At 34.6% G+C, this 26,811-nt stretch overlaps 1 protein-coding gene across 7 annotated transcripts in view; it reads right to left on the bottom strand.

The window, feature by feature from the left end:
• NUP98 (nucleoporin 98 and 96 precursor) overlaps positions 1-26,811 on the bottom strand; it is a 110,614-nt gene that overhangs the window by 16,993 nt on the left and 66,810 nt on the right. For 4 of the 7 annotated variants that reach the window (XM_057507256.1, XM_057507260.1, XM_057507258.1 and 1 more), the window contains 12 exons: positions 25,810-25,926; positions 24,161-24,459; positions 21,883-21,996; positions 21,067-21,205; positions 17,888-18,065; positions 17,012-17,176; positions 10,811-10,999; positions 9,622-9,775; positions 7,924-8,353; positions 6,461-6,690; positions 4,895-5,161; positions 278-435 (listed from right to left, as the gene is read on the bottom strand). In XM_057507256.1, coding sequence (XP_057363239.1) covers positions 278-435; positions 4,895-5,161; positions 6,461-6,690; positions 7,924-8,353; positions 9,622-9,775; positions 10,811-10,999; positions 17,012-17,176; positions 17,888-18,065; positions 21,067-21,205; positions 21,883-21,996; positions 24,161-24,459; positions 25,810-25,926 — 2,440 coding nt within the window. The remainder of the gene's footprint in view (positions 1-277; positions 436-4,894; positions 5,162-6,460; positions 6,691-7,923; positions 8,354-9,621; positions 9,776-10,810; positions 11,000-17,011; positions 17,177-17,887; positions 18,066-21,066; positions 21,206-21,882; positions 21,997-24,160; positions 24,460-25,809; positions 25,927-26,811) is intronic. The other 3 variants (XM_057507261.1, XM_057507259.1, XM_057507257.1) reach the window with 1 other exon arrangement.

Raw genomic sequence — 26,811 nt, forward strand, 5'->3', positions numbered from 1 at the left:
AGAATTAAAATATCTGGAAAGACAACAAAGTATTTACTTTTCTTATCACTACAATATGAGAAATGGCAGATTTTAATGTTTTAATTTGTATAAATCTAGCTTTTACAATGTACTTGTCGTACCTTTATAATCTGACAGCATTTCCATTAAAATTTAAAAGTTGCTTAGTCATGTGTAGTAGTATATGATTTACAAAAACAGCTCTTTGCCTTAACCTCAAGCAATTTCTAATTTATGAGAAAAATTTGTGTGAGTTTGTGAGAAAAGAGGAAAATACCGGTTTTCCAGCCAACAGGGCAAAGATGCGCAGTCTCTCATCCTGGATGAAGCCGTCAGCCTGGAGCTGATGCCAGTCTACCAGCTGCATGGTTAGCAGCTCCCGGACTGACTGGCTACCCACCAACTGGGATAAAAGAAGGGCAAGACGATGATCACCTGGTAAGAGAAACAGATGTTCTCTGGTAATCATGGAGATTTATAGACTTGGGGAAATACTTGGGGGCATTACTATATTTCTTCTAGCCCTCAGGAGAACTTTACACCTGTGACTGCTTTCTGCAGTAGTGCCAAAATACTGATCAAGAACTCACCATTTTCGGCATGGGTAGAAAATCTTCCAAATATCTTAATCTAAATTACTTATAGATGGTATATTATAAAGAATTCAATGACATCTACTTCTACTTCTGTTCTAGACAAACTACTTCCTCTATAAAGTGAAGAAAAATATCTGACTCAAAGGCTTGTAGTAAAAAACTGAGATGTCACTGAAAACATACCCAACTAGTAGAATGACACCGAGAAATGGCCAACTCAAACCTAAAGTAAAAACATGCCAACTGTGTATGGTGTAAAGAGAACTGTTGAGTCTTTCACTCTCATGGGTTCAATATTCTCTTTTAATAAAATTTTTTAAGCACAAAGGGCTGGGGCAATAAAAAAATTCTAATTAATGAGAATATAAGGGGATAGACATTCTTTACAAAGATTTCCAGTCATTAGTTAAGAGAAAAATTGTTTCAGCCCTAATACAAACTTCCTAAAAGTCAACAGTCCTTTACTTTTTGTTTTTGTATATGGGTCAGTGCTTATATGACTAAAGTACCATCCTGCCAGAAACTGAGACTGTTAAAGATTCACATGCCAAAGAAGCTTAGGAAAGAAATCATGCAACAGGAACACATCTGGAAGTGTGCTATTAGGCAAAGTTGTCTCTCTGTATATAGGTTACCAAAGCAGGACTGAACTATGATTCATGCAGTAACTGCTGTGGTCCATATGAGCTATTAGTATTCTAGGTGAATAATAATAAAAGAAAAAAGGAAGGATTATTTCTGTATATTTATAGAACCCAAAAAAGAGGACTTATTTAACAAAAAATACAAATATTCTGGTCACTCAAGGTGGTCAAGTTCAGAGAGGAACTTGTGTATCAAAGCTTACTACAAATCATTAAGATCCTCTCTCTGCTCTGGTAACAGCAACCAACCAATCAGCCTCTGTCAATCCCTGGCTTGTCACACAGACATTTCCAATGACAAGAACCTATACTAAGCAAATGGCAGGATTCTAGGTACTTTCTCAAGGTGATTTTAGTGTATGGTGTGAGGTAAGGATCTAAACTCATCTTTTGCATATGAATGTCCAACTACCCATTATTTGTTGAAAACATTACCCTTTCCACATTTGTTGTCTTGGCACGTTTGTCAAGAATCGACTGAATATAAGTTAAGAGGTTTTATATTTGGATTTGCCACAAAAGGCACTGAGCCAAATGTATAGTGATAGTGGAATGCAACTTCTCATTTATGTAGGTTATTCATTTCTAGCCTTTCCTGTAATTTGTGCCCTTTATAGTCCCAAAATTGGCCAAGCCCTCAAAAAACAAATCCAGCTGATAGCTCCAATTAGTTGCTTTTAGATAAACTAGGTTCTAGTAAACAAAATTTGATCAAGGATCTAATCATATATAAATCACACTGAACTATGCCAGCCTTTATTCTTTTTTTATTTTTGGAAAAAATACCAGCATGTTTATTATTATTACTGGGAGGAATTGTTATTTTTATTTTTGCATCTTTTCACATATCAGTGATTACCAAATTTCTCCAAAAGCACTTTCATAATGAAAAAAATATAAGGGTAACATAGAAAAACTGTAAAAGGAAATTGAATAGAACATTATTTGACCCTTGGTGACAGAAGAATTTAGCTCTATTTAGAAACCATGAAAGGATGAAATTAGATAAACAGGCAAAGGACATAAACTAGTGATTCATTTTTTATATAAGAATATGATTCAGTAAACAAACACATGAGAAAACACCCAATCTCAGTAGCAAGGAGGAAAACAGTATATAATTAGTCTAATTAAGAATAAGACAATGTATGGACAAATGGAAATGAAACAGTAACAAAAATATTTGGACTATAAATTGGAGTGAGGCCGTTTGAAAGTCTGTATTTGCATTAATTTGTGTGTGTATGTATATGTACACATCCACATATACATATGTACACCTTTAATCATCATTTCTAATTACTGATTGAACAATTTCAGTTCTAGATTCTATACTAAGAAACCAATTCCAAAGCAGATAAAGCTTTCTCACAGCACAAACTACTAGACAAAAAACAGTGGTAGGCTGGGTCACATGCCCCCAAACATACTCATACAACAGACACATTATACACCTAGCTAAATTATATTTAAATTTTTTCATTAAAATATTTATATATGAATGGGTAAAAAATATAGTGTCATGTGAAAAAAATACAAAATTGTACAACCAAGTAAATAAAAAATAATAACCATTAAATACTGTATGTTGAACACTATGCTAAATGCTTCACACATTTAATTTTGTTTAATCTTCAGAACTGTGTAAGTAGGTATAAGTATTACCCCAATTTTGTAAATGATGGAACTTCACAAACTAAAAATTACACATGATAAAAACTGAGATTAAGTATAACAAATGTTAATTGAGGATTATGTTCCAGGTTATGAGTGAGTTCTTCTTATTTAATGTCCCTGTTCTTTTTCTGTGTCCTAGAAATGGAAATCTGTTCTATTTATATTTGGGATAAAAGCAATGCACTTAATTTTTAAAAATTGGTTATTTGACAATAAAAACATAGATCTAATAAATATAGCATACAAGCAATAGGGAAATGTTGGATCTCTAGCAACAAAGGAAAACAAGTAGAGATCATAAATAGTGTAACTGCATATTAAGATGTATGATTTGACCAATAGAATGTGGAGAACAAGTATGCATTGAAATATCATTTTTTTTTTTTGAGAGGGCATCTCTCATATTTATTGATCAAATGGTTGTTAACAACAATAAAATTCTGTATAGGGGACTCAATGCTCAATGCACAATCATTAATCCACCCCAAGCCTAATTCTCGTCAGTCTCCAATCTTCTGAAGCATAACGAACAAGTTCTTACATGGTGAACAAATTCTTACATAGTGAATAAGTTCTTACATGGTGAACAGTACAAGGGCAGTCATCACAGAAACTTTCGGTTTTGATCACGCATTATGAACTATAAACAATCAGGTCAAATATGAATATTCGTTTGATTTTTATACTTGATTTATATGTGAATCCCACATTTCTCCCTTATTATTATTATTATTTTTTTTTTTTTTTAAATAAAATGCTGAAGTGGTAGGTAGATGCAAGATAAAGGTAGAAAACATAGTTTAGTGCTGTAAGAGAGCAAATGCAGATGATCAGCTGTGTGCCTGTAGACTAAGTGTTAATCCAAGCTAGACAAGGGCAATAAAACATCCACGGATGCAGAAGATTTCTCTCAAAACAGGGGGGGTGAGGTTCTAAGCCTCACCTCTGTTGATCCCCAATTTCTCACCTGATGGCCCCCCTGTGACTGTGCCTGTCTTAGGTTGTTCCTCCCTTGAGGAATCTTACCCGTCTCTGGCTAACCAGTCATCTTCCGGGGCCATACAGGGAAATATAAAGTTGGTAAGTGAGAGAGAGGCAATATTGTTTGAAAAGGTTAGCTTTTTACTTCTTTGCAGATTTATGCCCTGTGCCAGCCTTTATTCTTATCAAGATTTATTGTTAAATAGTTATTAAGTACTTGATGAATACCTCTCAATGGAAAGGAAACTAAGAAAGCATGAATATATATGGGAAGTCCTTAAAAAAAAAAAGCCAAGTAAATATCTCAACCCAGAAATTATACTACTACATATTTATTTTTTGAATGACATAAGGGAATTAGTGAAAAATACATTTTGTTTAAGAGGCTCAGAGTATGGCTTACAGTAGAAAAGAAAAAAGATTAAATGTCAAAAAAGGAATTTGCTAACATACACATATGTATGTATTTATATATAAAAGAATACAAGAAGCATGTGATCGTAATATCTATATTATAGGACATTTAAATGTATTACTTGAAAAGAACAGAGAACATTATATATATATATACATACATACATATGTATATGTATGTATGTATATATATAGCAGGATACCATCTTTGAAAAGTTTACATGCATACGTTGCTGTGTTAATATTTACATATATTGTTATTTTACAAAGTAAAAGTCTAAGTACAAATTGCACACTGAAATGTTTACAGTGCATAATAAGGAATTCAGGTGGTTTTTGTTTATTGTGTTTTGCTTATTTGCATTTTCTAGTTTTACTACAATGTATGTAGCATTGTAATTTAAATTGTAATCATTTTAATTAAGGTTGTAAAAAGAAAATGAGAAGACACAGTCCCTATTCTGGAGGAACTAGCAATCTTCCTGGGAGTCTATACTTAGTGTTCAGGTTAGAAGACAAAGCAAATCCACAACTAAGGGGTAGGACAAGGAGTGGGATGCAGGAAGGGACCCCATGACCCACCTGAGTGCTGGGCCAGAGAGCAGGCCTCGCTGATCCTCTTGCCCGTGAGGTAGCTGAAGACAGCCTCCACAGGGTTGTCTTTTTGAGATAAGGAGACTTCCTCCTCAATTTGAGGTGCGGCAGTATGGGAGAGCCAGCGAGAGAAAGCTCTTCTTCGTTCCAGAATCTGAATGTATTCACTGGGTTCATCCAGCTGGCCATCAAGCTCCTTCAGGTGGCCCCAAAGAGCTTCGCATAATGTCCACGTTAGGCTCCAGTGCTTCACAACTACGGAAGAGACAGGAAAGCAATGCTATGACATGAAGTCTTACAATAACCATGGAGAGCGCATCATTCTGGTTGTGGTATAAAAATACATAAATTAACAAACACCCCAAACAACCACTCAAACTGATTTCTGACTCTGTCTACACTTCACTCGGCTGTCTTAAAAGACATGAATGGTATAACTGCTTGCTCATTCCACATTCCTGCAGGGTACTTGTACAACAAATATAACTCTAATCTCCTTTAAACAGTTTCCCCTACCTTAATTATGTCTAATGAAACTTCAAATGATAAAGGAATAGTGCTATAATTTGCTCAAATTCTGTTTGCAAAATGTCTTAAAAACATGAAGTGCTCTAAAAACTTGTGAGGGATTATTCTCTTCTGCTATAGGCACGGCCTAACATTTAGTAAGCCTAATGGCAATGTTCAAAGCTTACGAGTAAGCCAACTCTACACAATATAACTATGCATTTTACAGGTTAGGAACCTGAGGTACACAGCAGTTAAATGACTTCTCAAAGTTATAGGCAGTAAGTTGCAAAGCCAGGATTCAAACCGAAGTAATCTGAATCCAACTATATACTCTTAACCACTATGTTATATTGCCCCTCATGAAGGAAAACAAAGAGGAAGCATTGTTTGCCACTTTAAGCCACTTTCAAGTATGCACTGGTAAGATGACTCATATTTCTTAAAAGATGATGACACAACTGAAGCAAACACAAAGAACTGAACATAACAATCCCCAAAAGGTGTGGTGTAAGTCGAAATTGTCTCCATTTTTCAATAAAGGTGATGTGAAATGATTTTTTGACTATTTGTAATGGTTAAGTTCCCAATTAGAAAAGTTTTTATTAAAGTACTGATTCAGAAAAACACAGTCACAGTAGGTATAGAAAGGTAATAGAGTGAGAGGTCAGGAAGGAAAGATAAAAGCATCAAAGTTATTGGGAAGACCAAGTGGGATTTAAGCTGTACATGGAAGAATGGGTAAGATTTAGAAAATCTCTCCCTTTTTTCTCTGGGTGGGGAAGGAATGCAGTTCATAAATCCAAAGGATTTGACTGCCTACATCTCCTTTGAATAAAGATTTATAGGTCAAAGGTCATAAAACTAATTTAATCAATGATATAATTTCTTCCTGCCTGGGATTTTGCTCATCCCAACTCAATCACAGACAGGTGCAAGCTGAGGCATCCACCCACTACATTGGCATAAGGATACCTGTCTTCCTGTGAACACATGCTTCTTCCTGTTTCTGGGACATCAAAGGTTAGAAGCATAGTCTATACTCACTTTGTGCTTCCAGTAAGTCTCCTGATGCTTCCTTAACCCAATCTGCATAGTCATGAATGACAGCAACTCCTGGATTGGGGACAATGAGAGGACACAGCTCATCCACATGGACAGTGCTATGTTTTAATTTGAGCTCCAGAGGTGTCTGATATAACTGCAGCTCTTCATCTGGCTTCTTTTGTCTCAAACTGAGTTTTTCCAAATGAACTTTGAATGGGGACTCAGTTAGGCTACAAGGGCAAATGACAAACAAGACAAAAAATGATGACAGATGCTAGGATTATCCTACAACCAAACCTTTTTTTCTCTTCATAACTACAAACAGAATGCAATATAATCTATTATGATTTTTAAAAATTGTGTCCTAATGTCCAACTACATTGAACTTATTTGCTACATACTGAGTAAGCTAATTATCTAAATCCAGTACATTCAGAATCCAAAAGCTTCTTAAGCCAGGTTATAAAGTATGGGAATCAGTACAATTAGACTTGGAACTGGCTTCTGCATGTATCTGGATATTATGAAATCTAAGGAACAAAAGCTATTATGGGATACCTGTTTCTCAAATTATACTTAATGAGGTATGAAAAGTCACAGGCTAAGCTTACAAATATTGAAGAACTGACTCTAGGATGAACACACAATCTGGCCTTGATCCAATTTTTAAGATCAATATTAACAACGAACAAAATATCACATCATGTATAACCTAGCTTTAGAATTAACATCCTAATAGTGAGATTCAAGAGATGCTGCTTTTTCACTTCTTCAAGGTCAACTTTAAAAACTAAGGATAATCAATGATACCTTAATTAAAAAAAAAAACACTAAGGATAACAGGTGATTAAAGTCACTTAATCTGTAGTAAAGAGAGCACAATTTGTTATAATTGTAAAAAGTAAATAGGAAAATGTTACACGCTTTGTACAAAACAACTGTATGCATATTACCTAATAATTAATGGTGGGGACTGTGCAGAAATCCATAACATATAGTTACCAAATGTCACCTTATTTCCAAATATCTATGCATGGATTATCCATAGTTCATGCATTCACCTTATCGTGTCTAAGATACAGGAAATATGCTTAGTTGAGAATATACCTTATATATATGAAGAAATCACAAATGTCTTAAGTGAGACAATAGAAAAAATGACTAATGCAATAAAAGGGATAAAAACCCAAGGAATGACACAGCACTACATTTGGGTTTGTTACTTTTCCAACTAAAGTTTAACAATTAGGTAAGTATTACATACTCTTCATATCCTGATAGTACAGTAGGATAATCTTATTTTAGTTTTTAATTATATAAATATCTTCTGCTATCTAGAATTATGCTAAGAATATATCTAGAAACATCACAAGGTAGGACCCTGGCACTGGGTGTTCTGATGATGAAAAGATTTTTCTCATCCATGCTGACTTTCTCAAAAAGGACAAGGAAATGTGACTCACAATTTAATAGCTACTGGATTAGGCAGGAATCCATATTCCATAGAGTCAGCAATCTGATGATTTTCCAGTTCACAAGAGCCACTCAGCTGCTCTCCACTATTAGCAAGAGTCCAGTTGGGGCCCCAACCAACCCGAAATGAGCGTCCCATAAATAGGGCCATGTCCATCAACAGTTTCCCCTTGCCATAAGCGACAGACTTTTCAAGAGGGACTAAGCCCGGTTGTCTGCGTGTACCCACTGTTTTCAACTGAACCTCAGGGGCTGGACTGGGCACTGTAAACACAGAGGTCAGAGGTGGTGGGACAGACCAAGGGGATGTGGATGGTATATTCATCAAAGATGATGCTTTGGGAGTGCGACATTCTTGCACAGAGGCACTTGGTGAAAGAAAAACTCCACTTGTAAATTTTGATTGTAGTAACCCACCAACTGAAATAAGGGGGAAAAAAAGACTTAGAAAAAAACAGTCTATTCTTTCTTGAATAATAACAATCAGTGAGGCTGAAATTACAGTTTTACCAAACTAATTAATTCAGATTCAGCAGGAATTCTAATGATGATGGTTTCAACAACAATAATAGCACTAATGACAAACAATACTACTACTATTTAAAAAAATTACTTAGCATTTAACTGTTGCAGTTTCTGTATAGGTTCATTTGTATACATTGTTTCATTTCACCTTTCAATAACTTTAATACTCATTTTATAGATGGGAAAACTGGGCTCAAGTAAATGACTTGTCTAAATCCACAAAGCTACTAGTGGCTGGACTCAGAGACAAGCCCAGGTAAATCTGACACCAGTGCTCATGCCCTTATCATAATGCCAAATGCAACATTCTCAGTCCATATAAAAAGCTTAATAAGATCAAAATTCAAATTCTCATTATTCTGATGATTGAGTATAGACTTAAAGAAACAAAAGGCCACCAAGTCATCTTGTGATTGCATATGTGCCTTTCAGGACAGTTCTTATTATTATTATTGCCCATTTTCCAATTTTATATGGATCCTATCTACAGCAAGGAGCTAGTTGTTGAAGTGTGTGATTTTCATGTAGTGCCCATTATGGAAAAGGTTGTACGGATGTTTAACTGGTGCTTTATTGAAGTACTTAAAAAAAAAGTTAGCAAGGGCACTCAAAAGAATTGAAAAATGAAGATTTAATTTTTAACGCAACATAAATCTCTTCCTGGTATTTCCTCTGTTTTTCAAAATGTTTTGAAATTACATCTACTTAAGTTATTTGTTGACATCAATACTCTTACCTTCAATCCCACTAGAAAAGAGAAAGCTTTAAAATCAAGTATGTAACCACTTCCCTGGGAACTTGGGAAGGTTTAGGGAAAAGCAGAAATCTGACAAGTTCTATGCATTATAAAAGGCAACATTTGTTCCTAGAAGGCATTTAGGATAGTGTTACTGCACAAAAACACTACAGTGTAGGACCTTTACTGATATGGTGTGATAAAAATTAGAAAATCTGAATTAACAATCTAATCTACATTTATAAGCAAATAAAAATGTATCTGAAACAAAATACAAATGCTCTGTTCTCCATACAACTTCTGCATATGTACCAATAAAACTAATCATGGTCTTAAAAACACCATCCACACCTGACAGTATGGGAATATTTGCTTGAGAAGTCAACTCAGCTTATTAGAAGTACATGAGTAGCATCTTTTACAGTACCTAATGAACGAGATTTTGATGAGTGGGATGTTGAAATGGGGAGCCTGGGAGAACAGATTTCTTGAGAATTATCTGCTTTGGAAGGAAGGCGACTGAAATGATCCAGGACCATATCTACATCTTCTTCATCAGCAAGCAATGATGCTTTCATGATCTAAAAAGGCAATACCTTTAGAATTAATATGCTGGCCCAAATCCAAAACACAGTTTACAACTACCAATCAATTGCTCTGCCTCAAGGCTTTTGTCCAGAGCCAGTTTAACATGTGTGTGACTGACTCTATTACATTGTATGTGCCTGCAGGATAGAAGTTTATATACAGTTGAGCCTTGAAAAATGTGGTGGTTAAGGGTGCTGACTCCCCATCAGTCAAAAATTTGTGTGTAACTTTGACTCTCGAAAAACTTAACTACTAATAGCCTACTGTTGACCAGAAGCCTTACAGATAACATAAGCAGTCAATTAATACATATTTTGTATATGTGTTATATATTATATTCTTACCATAAAGCTAGAAAATGTTTTCCCAAATTGCTGCAAACCTCCAAAAAAATCTTCAAATATATTTATTTTTAAAAATCCACAAGTAAGAGGACCCCACATAGTTAAAACCCATGACATTCAAGAGTCAATTGTAATATTCCACTTTGTATATATGAGTTTTTGCCAGAGCCTGGCACACAGTAATTGCTCACCTGTTTGCTTAATGAGTAATTTCCAAGTCAAACATAAGTCAAAGGCTAAACTCCTAACATGCCAAAAGGCATGGGAAATTTGAGACAAGAGTTGAAAGAAGTTTCTACTGGTTTTTTAAAAAAACTTTTAACTTTTGTGAGCACTTCTCCAGAGCCTCAAAACAACCCTGTGAAGTAAACAAAATAATATTGTGTAGAGAAAAAATCAGTGCTCACAGATGTTAAATGACTTGCCTAAAAGACAAATAGTAAGAGTTTAAAGATTGGGGTTAGAATCCAGTCTTCTGTATCTCAATATAGCCTTCCCTCCCCAAATGGGAAAATGAAGCCTAAACATGATCCATATTTCTGTTTTCTCTCAGTCCAGTGACCCCTCAGTGCTCTTAAGTGAACAATCAAGGAAATGGCCTCTTGTTATACAAGAGAGATAAATATTAGTTTTACATTTAATATAAAACAGGACTGTTGTAGTAAGGGTGGGTTAGAAATTCACCTGCAAGACATGTGGATTAATTCCCAGTGAAGATGCAATGTGTGTTGAGGCAGACACAGGTTCCTGATCTTCAGGCATGCTCTCTTCTAATATGGAATCCGAAACTGGCTCCTGGGTGATATCTACCATGTCACTGTCCAGTTCCACAACCCTCCCTAACTGCTCCACTTCTGGGCTCTGGCTCTGGCTCTGTAGACAGTAGAAAGATCAGGGAAGCAGCATTAAATTACCAAAATAGACATAGAGCTTCTAGACCACATGTAGTTCATGCAGAATGATATAGCAATAGGAAGTTCTGACCATTCTATGATAATGTGAGGTAGCATATTTGCTCAAGAGGACTCAACAACAATTACCCCAAATCTCCCCTGTAAGTACTAGAAATCCAAATGAGGATTCATGGCATCACGCTTTTGTAATATTATAGTTTGGTGTCTAGAATCTATGCCAGCACTGATACTAAACAAATGGTAGTCTTCAAAGATTATGTCTTACATGATTTAGCTAGCAACTGTAATTTTGATTTATATAGCATTAACCCTGCATCCTCACACTGTCTTATAGCCAGAAGTCATTTGGAAAATAGAATAAAAGATAGAAATATAAAAATTTCCAGTAACTTTTCAATTTCTTAAAGAAAACATTAAGAAATAAATTTATAGTTAACACTATTCTGGACATGGCATTTGTATCTTGGGTGACTAAATCCTAAGTTTAGTTGGGTTCTATCTATGCAGTACAGTTTAGGATACAAGGAATGCTACTCTAATTTCCCAAAAGGAAAAACAAAGTAATAATATTAGGAACAATTTTGACATGGGAATAATTTCTTTATGTTTGAAAAGTGTCAAGAGTTATATTTACATTTATTAAACAGCTTTAAAGATATAGCCATGACTCAGAGAAAGACAAGTACCAATTGATTTCACTCATTTGTGGCATGTAACAAAGCAAAACTGAAGAACAAAACAGCCGCAGACTTACAGACTCCAAGAAGGGACTAGCGGTTACCAAAGAGAAGGGCTTGGGGAGAGTGGGTGGGGAGGAAGGGAGAAGGGGATCAAGGGGCATTATAATTAACACTCACAATATAGGTAGGTGACAGGAAAGGCAGTATAGCACAGAAAAGACAACCAGTGACTCTACAGCATCTTACGATGCTGATGGACAGTGATTGCAATGGGGTAGGGGGGACTTGATAATACGGGTGAATGTTGAAACCACAATGTTGCTCATGTGAAACCTTCATAAGATTGTGTATCAATGATACATTAAAAAAATATAGCCATGACCAACAGTTTATGGTTTGAAAAATAAACACTTGTAAAGCTTTTAAGATAATTGGTTCAGTACAAATTCATTAAATATGTCCTAAATTTGAGTATGACCTGGTAAAATGTTAATAAGTGGCTAAGCCAATTTATGAAACATTCTCAAATCAAAAGTTCTATCAATTATTTTTCTTATCATAGTACCATTTGTAGATTATTAACCTCCCACGATTTTTGGCTTATCTTTCACAAGTAGCCTATTTCATGCTAAACCTCAAATGGTGCTATTATAGAACAGACAGTTAAAACATTTTTTTTCATTATTTCTTTGGACAAAGAAACAACCATTAGTGTAACTTTTTCACTTTATTTTTAATGGTTTATTAGCCATTACTTCCCTGCATTCCTGTAATAAAAATCCTTACTAAAAGAACTTTGTTCCTATTTATAATTGTAGAAAAACTGAGGTATTGGATACCACTTAAGATATGAACAATCCCCAAGAAATGCTCTAACAAAACTCTAACAAAAGGCAAAGATGATACTATTTTTTTTTTACCTTTTGGGGAAGCTATAATGCAGGTCTGACTACTGTGCTTTAAAATTCTAGAAAAAAAAAAAAAAAGCAGCCCTGGTGAAGATGCACCCATGGTAATTATAAGAATTACAGGAACACTTCACTCCAGTGGCTCCTTAATGTTAGTTTTTAACCAATTCACTTTTAGGAAACTCTCCTCTGTTAACCTGTCAGTTAGGATACCCTTCCTCTGTTGGGCCTTGTCTGTACCTATGCTATATGATGTCAGGTTGTACTATAATTTCTTGCATATATATTTTGTCCCACCAGACTGTCAAGGCTTGAAAATAGAGATTATGGCCTATGGTTTTCTATATCTAACACCAAGCACATGGTTAAATTCAACATTTGCTGAACACTTTATTATTTCTGTTGCCTAATGCAGTGCCTGGCACACAGTAAAGAAGGCAATAACAGTGAAAGGACAAGAAGGAGTGAAGACGGTTGGGAGAAAAGGGAAAAGGGTGAGGATGGCTTATCACAGTACTCAACAAAGGAATAACATCAAGAATTGTTTACTTAGAACACTTTTAGGCAAAACAGGAGGAGATTTCATCAAATAACTAGATTTAGAGACCTAAGGGATCAATCATATCTTTAAAAATAATGCTAAGGATCAAGATTTTTTTCACTCCACCCTCATACACAGACTTCAAAGTTATGAAATGTCATCTAGTATGTAGATAAGGAAATGAATTACTATGAAACTATGAGAACCTGGTAAGTTCCTAGAATTCTTGATATGTGAATTTTGTTGCATTATATCTAAGTAATTGCAATAACCACCTCCCTCCCAAGTCCCCAAAAGATGTCTGTGTACGTTTTTCAGAGAAATCTTGGGAGACCAGGTGTTTCTTCAAAGCTAGTCCTGGAAAGACAAGTAAACTAATGAAAAAGTGATGGCTCAAAAATTGAAGAGGAAATTTAAAAAGGAAATCCCCGGGAGATCTATGGAAAAGAAAGGCAAATACTAGGAGAAGCAGTCAGAGTATCATTTTAACTCTCCCTTTCCTACACTGTAACCTCTTGAAAGTAGTATGTCTTTTTTATGTCCAAATACCAGCAGAGGTACCTTACAAATACTAAGTACACAGATAACATCTGTGAAATGACTATTATATATGTAAGTATATATATATATATATATATATATATAGAGAGAGAGAGAGAGAGAGAGAGAGAGGTTTCATGACTGAAACCTTTAATGATTTTAGAGACCTCTACTCTCCAACTCAAAAGAATCCTCCTCATACAAAGCTGCCAATACACTAAAGATACAGCATCTCCTAATGCAGTGGGTAAAGTAATTCAAGTAGGTAAAGAAAATAAAGATGCCCTTATTCAAAAAAGGGTGAACAACTAAACTTGGTCAAACAGAGATTTAAATAATTCATACTGTACTCTGAGCCAAATATTTAATCCAGTATTACTACTGTTGTCTGCATCCAAAGCAACTTGTTTTCTAACTGCAAGTAATATATATATTCGTTTTGCTGGAAAACCTGCCCTGTCAACAATACTGTGTTCTCTCAGAAATTCCATGTCAGGGTGTCAACAGCTCACCAAAGTAGCATGTATGTTTCTACACATATATTCAAAGATATTACTGCATAAGGCATAGGAACTAGAAAGACTAATACCTGGAGCAAAAAGGCTTGTGGCTACACAACCATTTTTATGTATCTTTATATAATATATAGATTACATAAATACATAAAATACTAAATATTGATTCACTGGATAAATAGATATGGCTGCCATTCTGTTTTTTTAAAGTATACACAAGATGAAATGGGATTTTCTTTAAAATTTTTAAAAAACTTATTTGAATGTGCTAAGTAAACAATGCTGTTACTGAGCAAGTCAAGTAGTCTGCACCTTGATGGTAATGAACACGTTACCTTTCAGTATAAGGTTGAGGTAAAAAGCTACATTTCTCTCTACCTGAGTGCCAAAGATCTGAGGTCTATAAACAAACAGTTCTGAAACCTGGCCGTATATTTCAATCATCCGGGGAAAAGAATTTACAATATAAATATGCATGAGCTCCATGCCAAATCTATGGAATCAAAGGTTACCTAAGTATTGATCCAGTCAGCTGAAAACTGGATCTCAGGTCAGAATTTTGGAACTTATGTTCTAGTGACCAAACAAAATGTTTCTGTAGCTGACCTAATTCATCTGTGTGATGAAGGTTTATCTGCCAACATTTTCTCTAATTTAAAAGGAATAGAAGAGACGACTATGTGAAAATTTAGTTACCTTTTTGTTTTCGGTTACTTAGATTTACTTGGTCTTTTAGGAGCAAAGCAAGGCTTAAAAACAATGTGAATGAGGGGATTGAGGATACAATATAAAATCAACAGAATGTGACCATTAAACAAAAATGTAAATCTTCCCAATACATGAAGAACCAGCCCCTCAAAGTCAGGGAACCAACCTGAGATTGTGAAAGGAAAAAAATATGCTACAGCAAAATGAAGAAACATCATATCATGGAAATCAACCTCTCCAGGTGGCCAGGTGATAGTGTGAAAATAGCCATCTTGAGGCTCAGACAAAAATACTGTGCTGTCTGCCCCCCAGTTCATTTAAATGGCTCAAGTATGTTCTTCATGTCAAGTAGAATGTAGGCCTTTGGTGCTAATAACCAAATTACTATGAAACCACTGGCATTTCGCACACGCATCCCTTAGGTCACAGGGCAATATGAAGGAAGACTTCTCCAGAGTCCCAGATTATTGTTCTAACACATTAGCTTGAATATTTAAACAAGCCATTTCTCCTATTTCTAATTACCCCATCCAAAAGATCGAAGACCAGCTCTTTTCTCAACCAAGGGAATGTCAGAAAAAGATCCCCATTCACTGTAAGGATCAAAATAGGCAAGAATACACTGAACAGGGCTCTTCCCTATAACCTTGTTCTTCTGAAAATTTTTGGTGCTGTTTTTCACAGAGCTCTCACCTACTAAAGTGTCATCACAGGAGTTTATAATTATTTCTTACCATTAATATTCTGGAAGTTAAAGCTAAAAACCACTGATTGTCAACATTACAAAATTTGCTCTGTCTGTCCACAGATGAAGCTTTTCTTTTTCAGCTGCATCTTTAGAATCCTACGTATTACTTTTATTGGTAGAAAAGAAGGTTCTCTCTTCTCCTAAGAAATAGATGTGAAACTAAAAAACACTTTGGAAAGAACTATACAAAGTATATAATTTACAAAAACTGAACACAGATAACCAGAAAACCAAGTCCATTCACAGCATTTTTTTTTAGTTCAGAAGAGTTTTTTTAGGGGGTATTCTAAATGCTACAAAGATTATAAACATAAAAGTTAATATATTTCCCGTTTCCCACCTTTATCATACCCCACTGTATGCACAAACAAACATGAACATACATACACAACAATCTCCAGAAAATGCCTCCCAAGTAATTATTTAATAAATCATAAAAATCGCACATTTCAGCAGCCATAAGAATTGTAGCATGGAAAATTCCAAAGGACCTGCTTTTAGCAGCTGAGAGGTAGGGGATTTACTGGCTTTACAAAGAAATTTTATATCAAGTTTTCTTCTTTGAGGGAGTATGGCATCAAAGAAAAGAATTTTTCTAACTTGATTCAACATAAACAACATCCAAATGAAAGTAGAACTCTTTATGAGTTGGCAAAGAAACTACCTGATATTTAAGTTACAAACCTTTCCCTACAAGGACAAAATTCTTATACTGACTTAACAGTACTGAAAAAGAGTATGATACAAGTAATCACAATAAACAATCCAGCCCCTACTCTCCATCAAGTAATTGATTGTATTCTAAAATTTTTTCTATTTCATAAAGATTATGCATTGTTAAAATACAAATATCAAGAGTTTATCTGAAGTATAAGCAAACCACTTGAGAAAAAATGGAGTTAAAAACCCTTGTAGAAAGCTAATTGAATTTTTGAAAAACCACAGAGGTAAAGAACAAGCTTAAACTTTACATCAGATAGTCAACAAAAATAGGATTTACTGTGCATCAACCCACACAAGCAAAATGCTATCTTAAGTTGATCACTGAGCAGAGATTTCAGCAAGTCCAAATGAAAGAGAGGGAGGTGTTTAAGAATTACAATCTGTAGAACGCATGATCCAAACAGCAAGAGAATTCTTTAAATCTCTCAAGTAAAAAACTGATGCCAGTACCACCTCAGGCCCTCCCTTGTACTTGTCTCAACGTGATTGCCAATACATTTGTACTCTTCAAAGTTCCAGGGGTCAGAAAACAGCTTTGTACTAGCTGAATGACTTGCTTTCAACTTCTGCATCACGGATTCCATTCAAATTCATTGTCCTGTCTCTACCTGGGGTGAAGGTGCTGGCTTGCCATTAAGAGCCATCTGGAATGGGGTGGGCTGGCCTGCGGGAGGTAAAGGAGCAGTCTTCAGCTTCTTTGTGCTAGTTTTGGAGGGCCGTTCCTCCTCCTCTTCATCAGAATCCTGAAGGCCATACTTAGAAAAATGGGAGACCTAAGGAAGAGAAGAATCCAACAAAATCAATTTTACATCTGTTAAATTCAGAAGAGCTTCCACAATACTTCTAGAATTAGCTAGAGAGAGAGAGAGAGAGAGAGAGAGAGGGGAGACATATGAAAATATTTAAAGCACAATGAAATGTCACCTGTCATACTTTACTGTTTTTCTAAGATTTAGATGATGTTTGGGTGCACATACTAGCTGCTCGTATAATTACTAAATGAATATATTAATATAAGACCCCAAATCCAGTTTCATATCTACATACTGCCTAGTTGGTTGCTATCTACACAAGGGCCTTCAACAAGTTAAATAATCCAACTAGACTATAAGAGAAAAGAAATTGGGTTAAACTATCAAGGAAGGGAGGAAGTCAATCTCTACATCTCCAGAAATCTTTTTAAAAGATACAAAAAATTCTGACATCCCTAATGGTGCCACACATTAGGAAAACCAAACCTCAGAAGTGTATCTAAATGCTCATAGGATGGGGTAGAGGATTTGAATCGTAAGTGCATAAAGCTTAACTCCTTATTCCTCTGGTTTTAACCAGAATTTATTTTGGAGAACATCATGATATACCTCTGTATCTGTTTCCTAATTTGCAAAAATAAAAGAGAATTTAAGAGAAGCTCTCTTCTAGCACAAACATTTTGTCTCTTAACTACAGTTTATGTTTGTAAGAACTAGGTTAAGTGACTATACCTTAAACACCCAAGAACCCGTTTCAGGACGGTACTCTTTGAACTGAGCTCCCTGTTTCCTTGAAGCTGCTTCCAATCTTCCCTCATAGTTGATATCAGCAAGTCGATCTGGGCTCTTTATTAAACAACGAGATGTTTTATCTGTTGGCCAAACTCCATCTAAAGTAACTTCAGCCTTCCTGTAATGTACAACCAAGTAAAGTGTAAAACCAGAAAGGTTATTAAGGCCAGAAAGCCAAGTAACATCTATATAAATAACAAACAAAAGTACCTGTTACTTTAGAATTACTTTGCAGATGTTTCATAAACTTGGGTGTTGCCCGCCAAAGGTAGATAAGCTTAAGTGCAAGGAATTACCCCACATTACCTAGCTCAGTATCTAGTTCAAGTCAAATTCCATTTATTTGATATAACCATGGTACAGCGATTATTCCCAACTAATTTTAATAACACTTAAGCTCTGCATCCTTGACCAAGTCCAATGCTAATAGTCCAGTGGTCATAGCACACTGTTAAGACATAAATCTTACTGAAGGTCTTAAAGTGCTATTGTACTTACAGCAACAACCAATGATTAACAACAAATGCTTGCAGGATGTAGTATTAGGACATCATAACATTAACTATTATATAATGTGTGTGAGGATTACTATAATAGGGGTAATATACTCCTTCTAATATCAATATATAATATCACTGACATCAAGGACGTGTGCCCTGTTCATTCTGAATGCCTTGCACCTAGTACAGTGACCAGCAGCACATAAGAAAAGATATTTTAAACGTTATTTTTTATTGTGGTAAAAAGGTATAACATAAAATTTACCATCCTAGCCATTTCTAACTATACCATTCAGCAGTGTTAAATATATTCACGCTGTTGTGCAACCCATCTCCAGACTTTTTCATCTTGTAAAACTGGAAACTCTAAACCCATTTAAAAAACATCAGAACTCATTTAACCAAATATGTGAGGGTTTATTTCTGGGCTTTCTATTCTGTTCCATTAGTCTATATGTTTGTCTATATGCTAGTACCACTCTACTTTGGTTATTGTAGCTTTGTAGTTAGATTTGCTCCGGCTTTGCTCTTTTTCAAGATCAGTTTGGCTATTCTGGGTCCCTTAAGATTCCATGATTTTATGAGGGATCTTTTTCTATTTCTGCAAAAAAGGCTGCTGGAATTTTGACAGTGATTACATTAAATCTGTAGATCACTTCGGATGATACAGACATCTTAATGTTAAGCCTTCTAATTCATGAACATGGGATATCTTTCCATTTATTTGCCTTCTTTAATTTCTTTCTACACTATTTTATAATTATCAGAATACACATCTTTTGCATCCTTGGTTAAGTTTATTTGTAAGTATTTTTTGTTTTTGATGCTATTGTGAATGGTTTTCTTAATTTGATTTATGGATCTTTTGTTGACATAGAAGTCCAACTGATTTTTGCACGTTGCTTTTGTATCCTGTTACTTTGCTGAATTCATCTATTCTAACAGTGGTTTTTGGGGGAGAGGGTGGTATAATCTTTAGGGTTTTCTATAGATAAGATTATATCATTTGCAAACAATGATAATTTTACTTCTTCCTTTCCAATTTGGATGACTTTTCTTTTTCTTGCTTAACTGCTCTGACTAGGACTTAAAAGTATGATGTGTTTGAGTGGCAAAAGCAGGTATCCTTGTCTTGTTCCTGATCTTAGAAGGAAAGCTTTCAGTCTTTCACTATTGAGTATGGTATTTGCTGTGGGCTTCTCAAATACGGCCTATATTATGTGTTAAGGTAGTTTCCTTCCCTCTCATTTACTGAGTATCTTTAGCATGAAAGGTTGTTGAATATTGCCAAATGCTTTTTCTGCATCAGTTGAGATGATCAGGTGATTTTCTTACTTCATCCTATGTGATGTACTACAATGATGGATTTTCATGTTTAATGATTCTTGCACTCCAGAAATAAATCCCACTTGGTCATAGTGTGTATCTTCTATGTACTGTTGAATTATGTTTGTTAGTGTTTTGTTGAGGATATTTATACACACCAGTAATACTAGTCTGTAATTTTCTTGCTTAATAGTGTTTTTGTCTAGCTTTGGAATGAGGATAATGCTTGCCTCATAGAATGAATAAGGAAGTTTTCCCTCTTCTAGTTTTTCTGAAGAGTTTTGGGAGAATTGCTGTCAATTCTTCAAAGTTTGGTAGAATTCACCATTAGTCACCTGGTCTTGGGCTTTCTTTGGAGTGGTGGAGGGAGGGGGCAGAGGGACATGGGTTTTATTATGGATTCAATTTCCTTATTAGTTACAGGGCTGTTCAGACTTTCTGCTTCTTTGTGATTTGATCTTGGTAGGTTGTGAACATAAATAAATGACTTTAACTATGGTTCTTTCACTTCGCTAAAGAGATGTTAGAAGCTAGTATCTCACATTAAAATACAGAGAGAGTTAAAGCATGGTCACAGCCAGAAATAAGAAAAAAATAAAATTCTTCAAAAGTGTTTTTGGAAACAAACAGTTGGACCCAATAATATTAGGGAAAAGGAGTCAAAAAGTCAGTGTAGCATTTCTTTATCACATATATATATATATTTTTTATTTTGATATCATTAATGTACAATTACTTGAACATTATGGTTACTAGACTCCCCCCATTATCAAGCCCCCCCCTACATACCCCATTAAGATGCTATAGAATCATTACTTGTCTTCTCTGTATATACTGCCTTTCCCTTGTCCCCCCACCCTACATTATGTGTGCTAATTGTAATGCCCCGTTTTCCCCCTTATCCCTCCTTTCCCATCCATCCTCCATAGTCCCTTTCCCCTTGGTAACTGTTAGTCCATTCTTGGGTTCTGTGAGTCTGCTGCTGTTTTGTTCCTTCAGTTTTTTCTTTGTTCTTATACTCCACAGATGAGTGAAATCATGTGATACTTGTCCTCTGCCTGGCTTATTTCACTGAGCATAATACCCTCCAGCTCCATCCATGTTGTTGCAAATGATAGGATTTGTTTTCTTCTTATATCATATATATTTTTAAATGAAAGTGGAGAAACAATAACCACTCGTACTTGTCAGAAAAGCAAGTGCAGAAAATAGATTAATATGAACACATTTGTATTTGAGAAAAAAAATTGTGATTTAGCTGATTATTTTCTAAGTAGGTATATAAATTCATACCTATTTAGCCCTTCACCCTCAGGTGGCTTCTGATCATCATCTATGTAGACAATCACTTCTTTCCTTCGGATATGCACAATATCATCCAAATTTAGATTTGTCAAATTCACTTCTCCTTCAAAATAGATTGAACCATAACCTACAAGTCAGAGCAAATAGTTAAAAATTCAACCTGTAGAGAGAGTAAATACCTACTTCATACTTCTAGTTATTAAATAATCAGAAACAAGAAAGTTTAGACATTAAACAGTATTTTAAATCATCCAGCGACATCCTTGAATGGATTATTTCATCCATCAAATAAACTGTTATTTGGTATAACATCTATATTTTGACCAGTTATGGTATCCTCAAAATAGCCTTCTTAAATCTCTTCCCAAGTATCTGTACTGCTGCTACATAAACAAACTTTAGCACCTAGCCTGCGACCGAGTTAAAATATGGGAATCCTTTTTAATACAGATAGGTGAGATTTTTTTCTCCCTAAAGAAAATTACATCTTAATAATTTAATAATACTAAGTTGAACCTAAATATTACCCGTCTCTTGTCACCTATTCAATTTTCTCAGTACTTCTTGCTGTTCACAGTATATTCTTTAATTGTAGAAAATTGCAATGAACCAAGCAGGCACCAAAGAACCAAATTGTTACCAGAGATTAGTCTTGTTACTTGTCAAAATGTCTACTACTCAGGCCAAGGTGGGTCCAAATATAAGAATAAAATAGACTCAGCTATTAAAATTTCCTTTACTCAATTACAAAAATGAGGTGCAGATCTCTGGCTTACACACTACTAACTCCTAAACCACACTCACCTTTACGACCAATAGTGAAATCAGAGACAATGCATTCTCCCTTATCATTGGTAATTTTAGCAAGGTCATCCATAGATGGAACAGTATAGTAACCAGCCTTAGTGAGAACAATACCTATGACAAAGAAACAGAAAATAAAACATTGTGATTGTTCTTAGGTAGAGGAATTTTTAGTAATATTTATTTCACCTTTTCCCTTTTGAAATTTTTCTACAGAATGAGTATTTCTAACAATAATTATTAATTATACTGAAATAATCAGTAATGAAATTACTATATAGAGAAAATATATAGGAATAAAAGCATTTTCTAAGAAACACTACTCTTAGGAGAAACCATGTTTTTTTTTAAAGCTTCAGGTCAAGTAAGTTTGGGGAACTTATCCACACATAGCCACAATACAGGCTGGCAACTCATAAAATAATGAAGTCTACTTAACTTCACTTAATCCAGTGTTTCCAAAATTTAATTTACCTCAGAACTTTCTTTTCATATGACACCTATTAACTACTGCACTATGAAAGGCACTCCATAAAATACATTCTGTGAAAGGCTTACTTAATCCATTTGTTCTTTTGTTTTACATATGGAGATACCAAAACCCAGTGTGGAAAGAACCTATCTTGGCTTACATAGTAATTTCAGTGGAGCTAAAACTCCAAACCCAATCCTTTCATAGCCTATAGTCTTCATAAACCTCTCATATCTTTCAAATTTATATCCCCAAGCAGAGAGCTAAAACAAAGATGAAAAATCCTACACGAAAAAGTCCCACAGACAAATGGAAACTTAAAGGTCTACATTAAGTGTACAAAATATTAACTAGGCAGATAAGACCTCAAGGAAACAGAAAATTGGTACGCTTGTTCTAATTGTTCCTTGTCTCATTATGTAGAGATCAGGCTAACTTGCTCCCCAAGAGAAAAAATTTAAAGCCAATATCAGATCAAACTCCAGCCTCCAGCAATGCCAATGCCCACTTACATACTTAACTTGCTTTTCTAATGGCAATGTTAGAGGGTTGCTAGAGTGTCCTTGAGAATAGGATTTTAAATTGGGAGGTGGCAAACACGGTTAATGAGAAAACTAGAAACAATAAAAAATTTAGACTGGGTATTTGAAGAAAATACAATATAATAAAAAATTCATGTACATACATACACACAAATATATATACTTAATGCTTAATGCTCTTTTCCTTAGAGCATCAAGTGACCAGGAGATAGCGCATGAAGGCAATAAGATGATTAGATATAAAAATTTTACAGACACTTCAAGAATAACTGTAGAACAATCCAAATGTTCACTAACAGAGAATGGATAAACCAAATGTGGCATATCTCTATAAAGGAATACTACTCAGCAATAAATACGAATGAACTATTGATTTATACTTCATGGATAAAATCTCAAAAAAGTTAGAGTGAAAGAGAGTATGTATAGTATGATTCCATTTATATGAAATTTGACAGAAACCAGACTGTGGTTAACTTCTGGGGATGCAGACACATAGAACTTTCCAGGGTGAAAGAAATGTTCTATCTCTTGACTGAGGTGTTGGATATCTGAGAATATGTCTCAATTCACTGAAATGAACACTTAAGATCTATATAATTCACATGTAAATTGTACCTCAGAAAATAAAAGTAATGTAATGACTTTGATCAAAACCCAAATGAGATGTTGTATCAACACAGAAAAAAGGCAAGCTTTAAATATCTGATCACTGATAAAGATTAGATCACAAGGCACTCTAATCTTGTAGTCTCTACTGTTTCATGGATTATTTTGGAAAAAACTAATCAGTTCACTGTTGGGAGAAAAAAAAGTACAGAAGTAAGGTGATAAATAACTATAGCAACAGCTACCATTTGAATGCTTATACATGTCAAAAATTATGGTCTATATACTTAATCTAATTCAAATCTGAAAAAACCTAAAATAATTATCACTATCATTTTAGTTAAAAAGCTGGTAAGTGATCTGTGTGAGTTTGTAAAGCTAGCAAAGATATGAGGATAGTTTCTCCAGCTATAAAATTTGGGATCTTTAAATTATACCAGGAATAATTAGTGACATGAATTTTACTACAAAGGTATAAAATGTTAATTACAAATCAAAGCATATGTGAAAACTGTTTAAATGTTAACTACTATAAAATGTAATAGAGAACATATAAAGGTACACATTGCTGATTTCCACTATGTTTGAAAATCTGTGACAAACAAGGTCTTGAATGACTGGTAAGAGATTACTCATGTACTAATCTGAATCTGACCTGCTGGATGCGTATGGTAAGTATTATTTTCTATTTCTTCTCGGTCATCCTGCAGTGACTCCTCATGAAAAGAGGTCTCTTCACTACTTCCTTCCAGACCATTTCGCAAGGCAGCACGCATGTTTAATGCAACAATGGTATCATCCACACTGTTGCTGCTATTGTGTTTATTTCCAGAACCCTCTAGGGTTTGAGGAATGGGTTTGGCAATAGGGTTACTATAAAAACGTGACACAAGAGAATCATCATCTCCATCCTGCTGATGGTTCTCATCAACGGGTTTGCTCAGGAAACTGAATCTGAAGAGAGAGTAAAGAAACAAATAGTGTCTTAGCAACCTGTAGTAGCAGTAACAATAATTAACAGCTAATCCTTTGAGCCTTTACTGTCTGGTATTGTTCTAGGTAATTCCATGTATGAAAAATTCATTTAATACTTAAAGCAATCATGTAAAACAGGTTACTATCATTCTATTTTATAGAAAACATACAAAAATAAAGTAACTTGCCCAAGGTCATAAAGCTCTAAGTGCTAGAATTGGGATTTTAACCCAAGATATTTGGCTGTTGATTCCATGCCTTTAACTGATCTATTTTCATGAATAAATAACCTTGAGCATCCAAATTTTTTTAATTTTGGTATCATTAATATACAATTACATGAGCAACATTGTGGTTACTAGATTTCTCCCATTATCAAGTCCTCAGCTATACCCCATTATAGTCACTGTCCATCAGCATAGTAAAAGAGCATCCCAATTTTTAATTAGAGAAAAAAAGGTGCTCTTTATGTAGTATCACATAAGTAATGGTGAATTTCAAAATAAACTGAAAAAATTTTAGACTTTCAATATTATAGTCAGCAAGTTATTAGAAAATGCTACATGACAAACCAAAATAGAATTTTACCCAAAGGGAAAAAAGGGAGTGCAAAGATAGATGGATTTTTTTCACTGAAGCATTACTTTGAATATAGGAATACCAAAATAATCCATATGTCCTCTAATAGAGAACTAATTGAATGATCTACATCTACAATGGTGGCTATCGAGTACTTAAAAAAGTGAGGGCAGGTATATTCATTCATATTGATACAGAAAGGCATTTACAATAAATACAAGCAGGTTACAAAATATATCACTCATGCATAATTTCTAAATGTATATCTATAAGGATATATTTATAAATAAACAAATTTCTAAACTGTCAGAATGTATATCAAACCTTTAAGCATTAGTATATACTACTTCTTCCTTCATATACTTCTATACTGATTTTGGTTTTGGTTTGATTACAATGACTATATATATCACTTAAATAATTATCACAAACAAAATAGCCCTTATTTTAATGGAACTGACAAGTATCAAATGCATGCTAATCCTGCCCAAAACGGCATACATAGATACAAAAAAAGTTTTGCAGAATCGAACCAGAAGAACTCTCTAATCATTTTATTATCTAAAGTACTCAAGAAGCAAAAACATGATTTAATTTCTAGGTCTTTATATGCTATAATACTTCTATGAAACATTCACGAGACTTCCTAAGTTTTCACAGAATGAATAAATGTTCAGCTCAGAATCTCTTCAAAATGAGAACAGGGCTCTCTGCCCAAAACAACTGAGAACTGAAGATAATTCAGTTTACCTCTCTCCATTTTCTGGATAATCAGATGGTGAAGCTAGATCTTCCGAATCACGATTAACAGGAGAGAAGAGATTGCTATTGCTAAGGTTTTTCAAAACCAATTTCTTAATGCTCTTCCTATAAACAAAGACCAAAAAAGGGGGAGGGTAAGAACAACTTAGGCATACACAATTAAATCATAGACATTATCTTAAAAACTGCAGTTGAAAAGGGTACTCTTGTTCAACTTATATATAAAAATGAACAAATAATTTCAATTCACAAACTCTGCCTATAAATACATAACCAGAAAATAAGGTCTCAAGTATACTGCACTCTGTTGTTTGAAAAAATAAGCTAAGCATATTCAAAACAAATTGGGAAATCCTCTTGAAAATATTGATCCTTCTCTGAATCTCCTGAGCACTTTAACAACACTTAGTTCACTCATCACACTATGTCTTGTATTTCAATTATTTCTCTACATGTCTTCTCTTTAAATGTTTTTTTTTCCCCACGTTCTTTCTTTTTCCACAGTCAGGATTTATGACTGTCTCCTCACAGAACTCGGTATGCTGCACTGGAGAAAGTTGGTGAACAGATATTTGTTGACTAAATGAGAAAAAAAAAAGTTTTTAAGATGACAGGAATAGTAAAAAAACCCTGATATCCAAAGATGCAAATAATCACAAATACCTAAAAAGTTCAGGTTTGTGCACTGTAGGTTTACTTAAGGCAAGAGACTCTATAGCATACAAGCTTCAGGTAGAAGAACCATTAGGAAGAGATCTTAATCAACCTCTACTTAAAAGCTTACTGGATTAACTAGTGTATTCCATTCCCTCTTGAAAAAAGCAAACAGTTATAAGTAGCACAGTGATCTTGTACATTTGTTTATTTCTATCCTCAACCACTGAGTTAGATGGTAACAAACATCAGAATATTTGTTCCATACCTGTGTATGCTAGTTATACTCCTTATGGTAACGACGTTATTAAAAATAATGTTTTAATCAATGCAATG

The sequence above is a fragment of the Manis pentadactyla genome, chromosome 9 (genome assembly GCF_030020395.1).
Source record: "Manis pentadactyla isolate mManPen7 chromosome 9, mManPen7.hap1, whole genome shotgun sequence".
Classification (NCBI taxonomy): Eukaryota; Metazoa; Chordata; class Mammalia; order Pholidota; family Manidae; genus Manis; species Manis pentadactyla.